The 13,127-nt window shown below is 39.0% G+C and overlaps 1 protein-coding gene and 1 non-coding gene across 2 annotated transcripts in view; both read right to left on the reverse strand.

The window, feature by feature from the left end:
* Positions 1–13,127, reverse strand: part of GTF2A1 (general transcription factor IIA subunit 1) — a 36,681-nt gene that overhangs the window by 19,978 nt on the left and 3,576 nt on the right. The window contains exons 2-4 of the mRNA XM_077819223.1: positions 8,750–8,851; positions 6,123–6,324; positions 4,510–4,574 (exon numbers count right to left, since the gene is read on the reverse strand). Of these exons, the coding sequence (XP_077675349.1) occupies positions 4,510–4,574; positions 6,123–6,324; positions 8,750–8,851 (369 nt within the window). The remainder of the gene's footprint in view (positions 1–4,509; positions 4,575–6,122; positions 6,325–8,749; positions 8,852–13,127) is intronic.
* Positions 4,878–5,018, reverse strand: LOC144267196 (small nucleolar RNA SNORA79). Its single transcript, XR_013346566.1, has one exon. It is a non-coding gene; the product is annotated as a small nucleolar RNA SNORA79 (small nucleolar RNA).

The raw sequence follows: 13,127 nt of genomic DNA on the forward strand, positions 1-13,127 counted from the left end.
AAAACAGTGGCACCAGAACTTGTGGGGGGAGAGGGGCATGCAAAGGCCCTCCCACTTTTCACTGGGGCGGATCACGCCCCCTTACTCTCTTCTTCCCCCCAAGGCCCTACCCCACCCACCAGGCCAGCATGGAGCCCTGCCAGGGAGCCTGGGCAGCTGTGGCGAACGCTCCACCTGCCCGGAGTGCAGGGCGGCTGAGAGCAGCCCCCAGCCTGTGTTCTCACTTCCTGCCCAGCCAAGGACAGGTGGAGGATCCACAACTCCGCGCCGACTCCCCACGCGACTCTCCCTGACCTGGCTCCGACCAGGGGGAGCATCAAAGCCGCAGCCCAGCCAGCCACAGTAAGAGCCATGCGGGCTACTGTGAGGAGCTGCAGCGCAGGCCCAGGGCAAGTGGAGGGTCTGCCGTGGCTTCCCACAGCTGCCTGCCCAGCTCTTATCATGGCTGGGCTGCGGCTCCAAGGTCCTCCCCCCACCAGCCAAAGCTGGGTTGGGCAGAGCTGCGTGGGCAGCTGTGTGGAGCCTGGGTCCCTCCACCTGCCCTGGGTGGGTAGCCCTCGGGGTGGAGGCACGGGCAGGGGCTACTTCCCCCTCACCTCCTGGATGGGGTGAGGAGGGCTCACTGGTCCTGCTCTGGCTTGGTCAGGGGGGACTCAGTCTCCCGACCCCCCCATTTTTGGGAGGGCTCCGGCACCCTTGGCTAAAATATTGTCAAGTAAAATGTACAGAATCACGGAACTTTGATTTTTTTTTTTTTTAAATAAACCAAAAGAGTATGGATATTTGCTCAGGTAAGAAACATTCCACAAAAATAACAGCAACAGAGAAGTATTGGGATAAAGTTTTAGTAGTACAACCTTTTCTTGATGCCAAGAGAATTCTTGCAATGGATTGCAATGAAATGCATTCTAGCACTGAAATATAAGTTCTGCATTGACTCTGGATTTGTAGAAAACTATGGACAAATTTATTGTTATTCTTTAAGACTATCTAAAACCAGAATTATTCCTCAACACAACAGGCCATGGCAGCTAGAGAGAAGCTTTATTTTAGGAGACTGAATGACTACACTGACGTAGAGTTAGCTAGCCTTGGGATACAGCCAAGAAGCAGGTCTATGGCTAAAGGCATCAGCCCTGAGGAAGCTGACTCCGATGATTGTCTGCATAAAGAATTAAGGCCTGAGAGTCTGCATCAATACCTTGCATTCACTATTTTTAACAACTTAAACAAGCAACACAGGTGTGTGTTATACTGGATTTGATTTTACTATGAAGCAACACAGTAATATAAACACTAAACAAAACACGCACAGTTGTTATAACAAATCCATGACAGACCCTCTTGACCATGTAAACAAAAAGGATCAAATAGACATTAAGAACATTTGGGGATTATTTCAAAGTTTAAACTAAGTGACCAAAATGTATTCTGGGCCAAACGTGAAGATGTTTGTGTAAGTCATAGAGAAAGGATGCACAGCTTAAAGTCTGCAAATTAACACGAATCCACTTGGGTTTGAACTGTAAATTGATCTCAAATGAACCTTTGGATTTTAGTCCATATGATCCCAGTGTTTCATCTTAGTACAAAAAATAAAAATGTAATGACGACATCAGAACTAATTTTACCCATGCTGACTGTCAAAAACAGTTCCAAATAGCAGTCAAATGTCTCTCCAAATCAAACTTTGGGCAGTTTGACAATTCTACCAAGCCCTACTATAGGTTTAAGTTTAAGCAGAATGTTAACAGTAATACCTGAAATGCTGGAGGATACTATTGCATTTTTCATATTGATGAAAAATTAAAGTGCAAAATGGATTTAAATTTTACTATTGGGTGAAATGCACATTTCTTGTTTTATGTAGTGTAGTTATAGCCGTGTCAGTCCCAGGATTGTAGACACACAAGAAGTTGGTCCAATAAAAGATATTACCTCACCAACCTTGTGTCTCTGTTTCTGGTTTGTAAGAAATCAGATCTCCCTTTGCTGGCAGACTGATGTAATCGCCAATCAGAACCTCCTGGAGGGTGACACTGAGTAGAAGCAGACTAGCGCTTTTCTGCTGTCCCTTTGCCGCACATCTTCTTACAGATAGGGGAAAGGAGACTACTAAAGCATGTTTTAATTTTTTCTTGCCTTTAAAATAAACAAGCTGTGTCTGCTTGATCCATTCTTAGTACAGATTTAAGAGTTTTCTTTAGTCAAACATTTCTTTTACAAAACCCTAATTGGACAGATTCCTTAAAGTAGTTTTTTGTTTTGTTTTTTTTAAAAAGCTTCAGGCTGTACTCTGGGAACAGCACATGTTTAAATAGCTACACATACTTTCTTTTTACTGTATAGCATTGGGCTCTATTGAATGAGAACTAGAGAAGAAACTCAGCAGGGTAAGCAGGCAAAATCCGGTTTCTGCTGCTATTCAGTGGAATTTACAAGGAAAGCGAGGCAGAAGTCAGTTTTAGTTTTCATTCAGCCTTTGGTTGCATCATGTTTAGTCAGTGCATCTAGGATTTTGAAGAGAAGATCAGCAAACTATCTGACAGACAATGAGCAAATGAACTGCTGCTGCCTTAATTGTTCAACTTTATTTATTGTGCTTTTAAATTTACATCAAACTCTGGAAGGATATTCTTTGGCATGGAGTTCTAAATCTAAATAAATAACTAAATTTAACTTGCACAGATTGTGTTTTGGATGTCTTGAGCTGCAGGACAATAGGTTTTTCCCATAGCCTAAACCTGATGTCAAGCAAGAGAGACAAAGTTAGACTACAAAGACAAAACTGTAAGGAATGGATAAATGGTTAGGATAAAAAGTTGTGAATTTACTTTTGCAATAACAAATGAATTGAAATAAATAACCAGAAAGGCAGATTCAAATCCCTGTACAGTCAGTATCATTTTTATGAGTTTATTATTTATAATATTTGAGGAATGTCATTCTTCATCTGGTAAATATAACATAAGGCTTGCACCAGGGTAACAGTATTTTCCACATGTGAAGTCATCCCTTCCTGGGATTGCTGTCATACAGATTTGTATCAGTATTAGCTGACCCTCAAAAAAACTAATCCAGCACTATTCAGACTGAGGCTTGCAAACCGCAAGTGGCTCTTTAATGTGTCTCCTGTGGCTCTTTGCAGCACATGATATTAAAAAACTGTGTAATTTAATTATTAACCAATCAGGATGCTTTTACTACATTATTAACCAATTGCAGTTGATAAAATAATAATACTTGGTCAGTCATTTTACTGCGAGAATAATTTTTGTATACATACACACCTCTACCCCAATATAACGTGGTCCTCGGGAGACAAAAAATCTCACCGCATTATAGGTGAGACCACGTTATATCAAACTTGCTTTGGCCCCAACCGTTCCTTGCTCCCTGACCACCTCCTTCAGAGACCCCCGTCCCTAATCACCCCCAGGACCCCACCCCCTGCTCCCTATCTCCTGACTGCTCCGACCCCTATCAACACACCCCGCCCCCTGACAGGCACTCACCGGCAGCGGCAGGAAGCGGAGCAACGCGGCCCCAGCCCGTTCCACTCCGCCACCTCCCAGCTGCAGCACTTCACTTCCCGCCGCTGGTGAGTGCAGGGAGGTTGGGGAAACGATGCCCCCTGTACTCACCTGCAGCGAGAAGCAGAACGCCACAGTTGGGAGCTGGGGGAGTGGAAGGGCTGGGGCCAGGCTGCTCCGCTTCCGTCACTGCCAGTGAGTGCGGGGGGGATCCCTTCCCCCAAGCCCCCTCCACCAAGCGACACGGCTGGGGCTGGAGCGAGGGAAGCGAAGTGGGTGCTCCTGGGCCCCTGCTAATCCCCCGGGCCACTCTGGGACTGCGGGACCCCGAAAATGCCCCCCCCCCACACTTTTGCCTCCCAGACTTGGGGGGGGGAGGAAGGAGCCCCTGACTACCCCCAAGACCCTCTGCCCCTTATCAACCCCTTGGCCCCGGCCCGGCACCCTTAACGGAGCTTTACCGCATTGTATGCGAACCTGTGTTATAGCGGGTTGCGTTCTATCGGGGTAGAGGTGTGTGTGTGTATATATATATATATATACACACACACACATATATATATATACATACACACACACACACACACACACACACACACACACTCTAAATATTTCCCGTCAGACTGTTTAAATATGTATAGCACTATAGTAAATGAAACAATGAATTCATGCTACTATGGTTCTTTTGCGTAATGTTGATTGCTAACTTGGCTCCTGAACCACTGAGGTCTGAATATCACTGGTCTAACTTATATTTACCTAGAGGATCAAGCTACACCCTAGGTCTGTTGACAGAAGCAAGCCCTGGATAAACAGCTCACGTGTTGTCAGCCTAGCAATCAGTGAGGCAGGAGCCATCTTCTGCCAGTAACTCTTGGTTTGTTTTTTTGGCATTTGATATGACTCATATCAGACTTTTATCTTCACTATTTAAATAAATTACAGCATTGCATAAAGTTGTAATTCTGAGTCTTACCATGCCTGACGCATTCATGTGCTGTATCAACTTTGAATCTGGCACAATAACCTGCTGCTGAGGTGCTACAAACAAAGGAAACAAAACGTCAATTCTATATGATCTGGACAAAATAAGTTACAGGAAGCAGGTAAAGGACTAGTGATTCAAAGCATGTGGTTGTACCAGCTGTTCTTTACTCTGAAATGTCTGCAGTCCACAAATATGCGTGTTTCTACTGCAGTGATGACCTTCATTAGAATCTCTGGAAGGTGATATGGCAATCCTAACTGGATCCATACTGATTTGACCTCAGCAGTTTCCTTTAGCTTCCCTGCTCTTTCTGACACTGCTTCTTAAATCAAACCTTGTTTTAGATATTTAAATAAAAGGGTATGACCCTGCAAATTTCAAGGAACATGAGGATAGGCCCACTATCCCAACATCCTCTGAACAGGATAAGTTGGCATTAATCTGTGATGACCTAGAATCTGAAAATGAGTTTCGAACCACAGAAAAAACAGGCAACAGCAAGGACTAAAGTGATGGTGACACATGATATTAAAGTGACAAGGCAACAAGTACATCATGAAGTGTAAGTTCTCATCCAACCTTGTTTTGTCCCCAGGACTACTCTGTAAGTCAACCATATTTAGAATCACAGCATTTGTTAAGACTATACAAAGCAGAGTCTTCTGTTAATGAACTAAAGATACAGGGATGCAGATATAAAAAGATGCATGGATTTCGAATCTTAAGTTGTAAGTTCTTTGGGGGCAGGGACCACTTTTTTCTTCTCCATTTGTACAGCATTTATAACAATAGGGTCCTGGTCCATGACTGGGGCTCCTAAAAATTGTCAAAATACAAATAATAATTCTAGTGTGTGTCATGACTATAAGATAACATTGTCAATTCCCTCATCAACTCATGCAGACATGGTATTAGGTTGGGTTTTTGTTTATGCAACAGGGACTCTATAAAATCAGAAAATGTTTGCTCCCTCTATTTAATGCTTAATCAAGAGTGTTTAGAAATGCTTCCTTGGAATTCTTAAGGTAAAGTCTACAATGTGATAACTGCATTTAAAAAAGATTATTTGTATGGGTAAGTTTGACAATGCATCTTGAACCCATTCACTTACATACTGCGTGACCAGCTGGGGCCACAAGCAAGCCATCACATATTTTTTTTTTGGCTCAGAACTAATTCCAATATGAAAAACATGTCTGTTTAACAGATTATGTGTAGTAAAATAGTATTTGCATCCTCATCCCAGTCATTTTAAAAGAGACTAGAGGTTTAGTATAATTTTTAAAATCCTGTTTCATCCTACTTAATGAAACTCTCTCTTAATTGAACACGTACACTGATTTGTTATTGTAGTGCTACTAATGACTAGCAGACTGACATTTTCATTATAGAGAAAAAAAAGACATTTGTTTTGAAAAAATAAGTTATGTGGGACTAGACAAATAATATATAAAAGAGAAGTTAATAGACCCAAAGTTTGATCTACCAACCAGGACACCTTAAATTTGAAAGACTCAAATTCTCCTGAATTTAATTTTTTAACCGAAAACTGCTGAAACTATAGAGAGTTTCATGTAGGCACGTTAGAGAATCAGTCTAACCTTGCTGGGATGCAGGAATAAGGACTTGTTGTGTCTGGGATTGCTGCTGCACAGTCTGCTGTGGTTGTGAATGATGATGATGGTGGTGGTGGTGATGCTGCTGCTGCTGCTGTTGCTGCTGCTGAACCTGCAACAAAAGTTGCTGTTCTTCTGAATGAAACCCATCTACAGCCTTGGACTGCATCAGCTTGTTCTCCCACAGCTGCGTTTGAGAGAAAGAAAAGGTGGTATCTCCAGGTGTCATTTTAATGTTGTAGGATTGGAATTATTACAAATAATGCAATTCAACTTGGTCCTTATTTATCCTGTACATTCTACTTTGTCACAAAATCTTTGGGCATATATGTAGGTTGGGTATATGCCCCTCTCCTAAGGCACCACACAGCAACAGAAGAAAAAAATAGTCCAAGGGAATTCTAAATTTAACTTTCATGGACATTCCTTTCTTCTCCCACACGTAAAAGATCATCCTTATAACTCCACATATCGGAAGCAGGGAGGCAGAGATAAAATGGTAGCTCCTATCCTTCAGTTCCCACCCCCTCTACCTCCATTTTAGTTTCCTCTCACCAGAAGCATGTAGTCTTCACCACAGCTCTCTCAACATTTTTCTTTCTAGAATTTCTACAGATAAAAAGAGTCTCAAGGAAGATTCATTATCTTCACCAGAAGCTCCCATTAGTGCAGAGGATTGTGGTTTTATATAGCAATTTAATTATTTATATCCCCATAGTATCTAAAAGCTTTGTCTCTCAGGCCTCTTGTTCTATCATCCCCTGCTTTTCACTGTTTCCTCCATTTTTACTGTCCTTTTCTCTGTTTTGATGTCTCAGGACTTGTCTTGTTCAGGAAAGTATTTGAGAAGGCATCAAGAAAAGCATCAGACAAAATATCCTTTATTCTGGTAGCAAACCCATGTCACAATTTTCGTTCACGGGACACAGTTTGCATTCTGGTGAAGTGATGGTCCCTCAGAACTCTCCTCCTCAGATGTGTACAATGCAATTTATCACATGCCATGTCAGAAAATGGGATATTTTTGCAAAGCAAAAGTCATTAGATTTGGAAAAGTGGAGCATTCTACAATGAAACTCTTCAGCTTACAAAGAGGAGAGAGAAAAGAAAAGCATCCCCTATTCAGGATGAATTAAAAAAAAGATAGTTACAAATATTTGGATTTTTGTATTTAAATTCATTACAGATTTATTTTTAAATAAACCTATTTAATATTAAATTTGAAGTTAGGACCACTTATTAGGCTTAAACTTATTATAATTTATTAAAATAATTTAAATTAAATTAAAAAATTCAAGCATTACGTTTCTTGCCAAGCTTTTTAGAAAAGTCAAATCCCAGAACTTGTGGAAGTCACTGGCTAAGCAACTGGAACCAGAGTATGTTATGTGTTAAACCAACTTTTCACAATGATATTCTCTCTGCACCTGCAGAAAAGGCTATCTTCTTCATTTCCGTTTATTTGACTAGTTCTGTTCAATGACTAGTTCATTCAAGTTAACAAAATGGGTATTAAAAAAGCAGGAAAGCCTCTGCCAATCTATGAATAAAAATTCAATATGAGTGGATGAGATCAACTAGCTCTAAACTCTTGAAAGACATGGTAACCAGAAGCAATTAATTAAAATCACTAACTACAGATAATATTTCCTTTGTTTAATAAAGCAGTTATTTTTAAATGCAAAGTGTTTTAATAAACTTTTTTTCTTATGTATTCAACACATTTAAGGTAGTTTTATTTAACCAATAAACAACATGTTAAAATGCTGGGTTTATGCATTTTTAATTTAATTTGAATTTTCATCCAAATATAGCTTGACATAAATCACAAATAAAAATTAATTGTCTAGTATTTTACAAATGCATCATTCACACATTTTCTAACATAATAAAATATGAAAAAACTAAGAATCTGAATAAATGTAAGATTAGCTATATATAACTGTGTAAATACATGTGCATAGATACAGTGTATTCTCCTGGTTAGCAAAAAGAAGCACCAAATTTAGCTTAAAGAATTTAGTTGCAAATCAACATGCTTTAATGGTTACCAACCATTAAGAATCAACTTTTCTTTAGGAAAAGAACCAAAAAGATTAAATGCAAAGCAAGATTAAAATTTATTATTTAACTCATTCCCATTTGTGGATTTAAATCATGATTAAAATCTGCAATTTCAATAATTCAGATTTAAATCAATTCACCTAATCCCTAACTGAACCATCATGGAAAACTTTACCTCTTGGCTAGAGGACAACAAACACATGACCTTACCTTTTTAAACAACTTAGATACTTAAAATACCCACAAAGCCCACACTGAAACATGATCCCTATTGTAAACTTGATATATAAGTTGATGTGCAACGAATACAGCAAAGTGCATAATGTGGGAAGGTGGAGAAAAGAGCAAATTTGCTGTACATATAAGATGTACGGAGGAAGATTATACCATGCATAGCAGCATCTCAACTCCTATATCAAGGGGATGAGTGCTTTGCTTAGACAATGAAAATTCACTAATTTTTTACTATATGGAGCAGTAAGTACTACGTCATAGGCTGGTTAGTATGTTATGGAGCTGTAAATACTCTGAGTCCAACTACAACTTACTGTTTTGAGTTCCAGAAGGACTTGTTCATCTACTCCTTCATCCAAAAAAACTTCTCGGACATCATTGATGACATCTTCGATTACGGACCTGTACAGTTTAGGCTTTAAAAAGTTATTAGTAAGGGTTGCTTGTACCGTAAGAGACTTAATAGTCTAGTATTAACGCAACTAAACAGATTTTTTAAAAAAACTCCTCTGAAGGAACGCTTTCAAAAGGCCAGATACCATAACAACCCTTGAAGCCAGTCTTACTAGAAAAGCCAAAGATGGACAGAGCAAAGAGATGAACTACTCTCTCTTATCCTCAAAGGTGTTACTGCCAATTCAAGGCTGAAGCACACTGCCAAGTCGATGGGACGAAGTCTACACTACCACTAAGTGCATTGGCCTCTTTTCATTTACAGAATGAGTACATCAGGCTCCAAACTGGCACCTTTATGAGTGCTAACGTCTCCTAAATTTTTAAAGATATATTTATGGTTTAGACACTTATTTGCAATATCTGCTCAGCACAGTACTGTAAACAGGTTATATTAGCTACTTGAGAGGATCCCCATCAAGATATCCAACACTACTACATAGTTTTGATTAATAATGGTCAGCTAGGATTTCTTTTAAGTGATCAATGTTCAAACACACGCACAAAAACCTCCTTGTGCAAGCTGAAGGCTAGAAGACGATATAGTATGTACAAAAGAACTTCTACTGCATTTACTGTTCTTTAAAAACCAAAGGGGAAAAGTGTTTTGAAAAACAGACTCCAATACTTTTAATTCATAACAAAGATCAAATACAAAGAAAAATTTAAAAAGATATACTATGTTTGGTCACTTAATATATGCAGGGAAAAAACTAGGAAAAGCTGTACTGAAGTTTTACAGCATGTTTCTTTACAACAAATGCATAATTCACCTATGGAGATCTAGTTTCAGATTATATTCAGTCTCAAGTGACATAAGTGATCTAGTAAATCCCTCCCTGTCCATATCACAAAACTTCCACATAAACAGTTTTTGCTTTGCTGATGTCTAGTAATGGAGACAGGAATGGTGCAAGTCAAAATTAAGTGGATATGGGAGAAGTTGCAGAGAAAGATTCTTCACCTAATTTCTTAAGATGTTGCACCAGTGTCATTCTATCAACACCTAATTCTATCTTCAATTTCAAAGATATTTTTGCCATCTATTTATCATTTTTCAATATTAAAATATATTGCTATAAACCAAGCAGCGGAGAAATGACAATCCACCATTCTGTTACTCCTATCTCTGTTTTGATCTGAAATACTGGGATAAGCTTGTCTTGTATTGCCCTGGGAGACCCAGTTTATAGCAAATGAGTTTAAAGCTCAGTATTCCATCTCTGATACATGCAATATGTACCAAAACATCTTCTAAAGTCATCTTCTCTACTTTTTTTTTTTTTAAAGGTTGAAGAGCCTTGTGTACTTATACTTTGCTGAAGGCTAACATATTAGTTAAATGTATTTATGCACATGAATGTTTGAAACAGACCTTGAAAATTTAGGTAACTGTACAGCATTAAGAAAAGGAGTACTTGTGGCACCTTAGAGACTAACCAATTTATTTGAGCATGAGCTTTCGTGAGCTACAGCTCACTTCATCAGATGCATACCGTGGAAACTGCAGCAGACTTTATATATACACAGAGAATATGAAACAATACCTCCTCCCACCCCACTGTCCTGCTGGTAATAGCTTATCTAAAGTAATCATCAGGTTAGGCCATTTCCAGCACAAATCCAGGTTTTCTCACCCTCCACCCCCCCACACAAATTCACTCTCCTGCTGGTGATAGCCCATCCAAAGTGACAACTCTTTACACAATGTGCATGATAATGAAGTTAGGCCATTTCCTGCACAACTTCATGCATAACTTCATGCATAACTTCATTATCATGCACATTGTGTAAAGAGTTGTCACTTTGGATGGGCTATCACCAGCAGGAGAGTGAATTTGTGTGGGGGGGTGGAGGGTGAGAAAACCTGGATTTGTGCTGGAAATGGCCTAACCTGATGATTACTTTAGATAAGCTATTACCAGCAGGACAGTGGGGTGGGAGGAGGTATTGTTTCATATTCTCTGTGTATATATAAAGTCTGCTGCAGTTTCCACGGTATGCATCTGATGAAGTGAGCTGTAGATCACGAAAGCTCATGCTCAAATAAATTGGTTAGTCTCTAAGGTGCCACAAGTACTCCTTTTCTTTTTGCGAATACAGACTAACACGGCTGTTACTCTGAAACCTGTACAGCATTAGTACTTTAGTTCTAAGCAGTGTGCAATTTAAAATAAGTAAAAAATGTCAAGCACTGTTAATGGGATCTTGTGTTTACTTTGAGACTTAGTTCATAACAGATGGAAAACAAAACATCCCATTTAATAATAAAAAAATTAGAGATACATTTTCTGCAATAAGCTAACTGGACTCACCTTATAACAATCTCAGCTGTGCAGATGTGCTACTTGATCAATTCTGCACATCATTACTAAGTATATTAGAGGTGTCACTTTTTGGAAGATGACATTGGCACACTCCAGCAAACAGTTATGCACATATATAACTTTAAGCACATGAATAACCTCACTTAAGTCAATGGGACTAACGACACACTTGAAGTTAAAACATACGTAACTAGTTACAGAACTGGGGCATAAATATCTTGTTCAGAGTGGACAAAATGAATAGCTGATCCTATCAACAGAGTACTTTAAATGATTAGCTTTGGTGATGACAAGAAGAAAGCCCTAAACAGCATTTTCTCCTTCTCCCGCAGCTTAGTCTCCTAACAAGTCTGAAGAAGTTTTATAAATATAACCTTTGTAATGTTATGTGTTAAAACATCAATGCTCAGATATAGCCAGCAACTTCACAGCCCAATCCCTACTTGGGAATGTTTTAATATGTATTTTCTTCCTTTACCATAAATAATAGTTTTTGAAGAGTTATCTTAGGTTTTCCCCTGTATATTTTGTCATGCCCTTGACACATGAATTTTTCAACATTGCACTAACAATTCAAAAAACTGCTCTGGACTCATTGGGGTGTCCCCCACTACATATACCCATAAGTACTGGAACTAGGTGTGCTGGTGGTGCCGCCGCACCCCCGCCCTGAAGTAGTAAAAACAACTCAAATATATGGGTTCTGCCTTCAGCACCCCCACAATAAAAATTGTGCCAGTACCACTGCATATACCCTGTTAACTGTCCAGCTCAGAAGAATGTAATTCCCTCTACAGCAGCAGTAACTGTTTTAAGAGCTGTCCATACTGGGGCATTCAGGAACACCACAAAGCGTTCCCTTCAATACTTTAAACCTAAAGACCAGGATATCCACAACAGCCTCAACTTCTGACCTGTACAGAGAAGCATAGAATATGAACTTAATTTCAAATCAGCATTGTGTATGAAAATTAACAAGTTACTCTTAGCAATTAAAATGTTTATAGAGTTCTTAATTTTCATTTGTGTACGTACACATGATTTTAATTCCCAGATTTTAATTACATCTGAAAATTCCTTCCAAAAACTGCTTGCTCACTCAGAAGTCAATCCTGGATATAGTATTACTGAACAGACCTGGACAGAATTTTACTCATCCAGAACCCTTTCTAACTTTTTTGAATTTTCATGCTCAGTTAGAAAGATAATGGAAACATAACACTTGAACAGAAATCTGTTTCCTTTCAGTTGCTCTTTCCAGTTCAGGTCCCAAATGTGATTGCAGTTTGTAAAGAACTTCTCTCATGCACATCCTTTTCTTTGACTATACATGTTAGGCATAATGCCAACAATAAAGATGCACGCATTCTCAAGAGAGGACCTAAATTACGTAAATTGACTCGTATGTATAAAAAGGAAGAGATGGATTATAAAGCTCACAAAAATGTATCTTTACCTCCAAATCAATGATCTGACTACTCTACCATAGTAATTTGCTGGAACAGCCAGCTGCCACAGTATTATTCATTATTTTTACAGGGGTAACTAATGATTTAGATATATATATGCAAGTCCCACTACTTGACAAAGTTTGAGAAATCCAGACAAAGAAACATGGCTTGCAACAGAAACTTACAAGTTGGCAATTAAAATTAGAATGCTTTCACCCACTTTGTATTGATGAAAGTACCTCCCTTCTAACATACTATTGTACTATAATGAATCTCAGATATTTATAGGTGAATGCAGACCCAAAACACAAGAATGATAAACAAGTGTTTAACAAGCTCAGTCCTAACTGCCACATACAGATTAAGAAAAACTAAACACCACTCAGATTTTCTCATTTACTTGTTTGGGTATGAGAACTGATAATATAACCACAACTTTACATGAAGGTTTACAAACTAGT

Source organism: Eretmochelys imbricata, chromosome 6, assembly GCF_965152235.1.
Source record: "Eretmochelys imbricata isolate rEreImb1 chromosome 6, rEreImb1.hap1, whole genome shotgun sequence".
NCBI lineage: Eukaryota > Metazoa > Chordata > Testudines > Cheloniidae > Eretmochelys > Eretmochelys imbricata.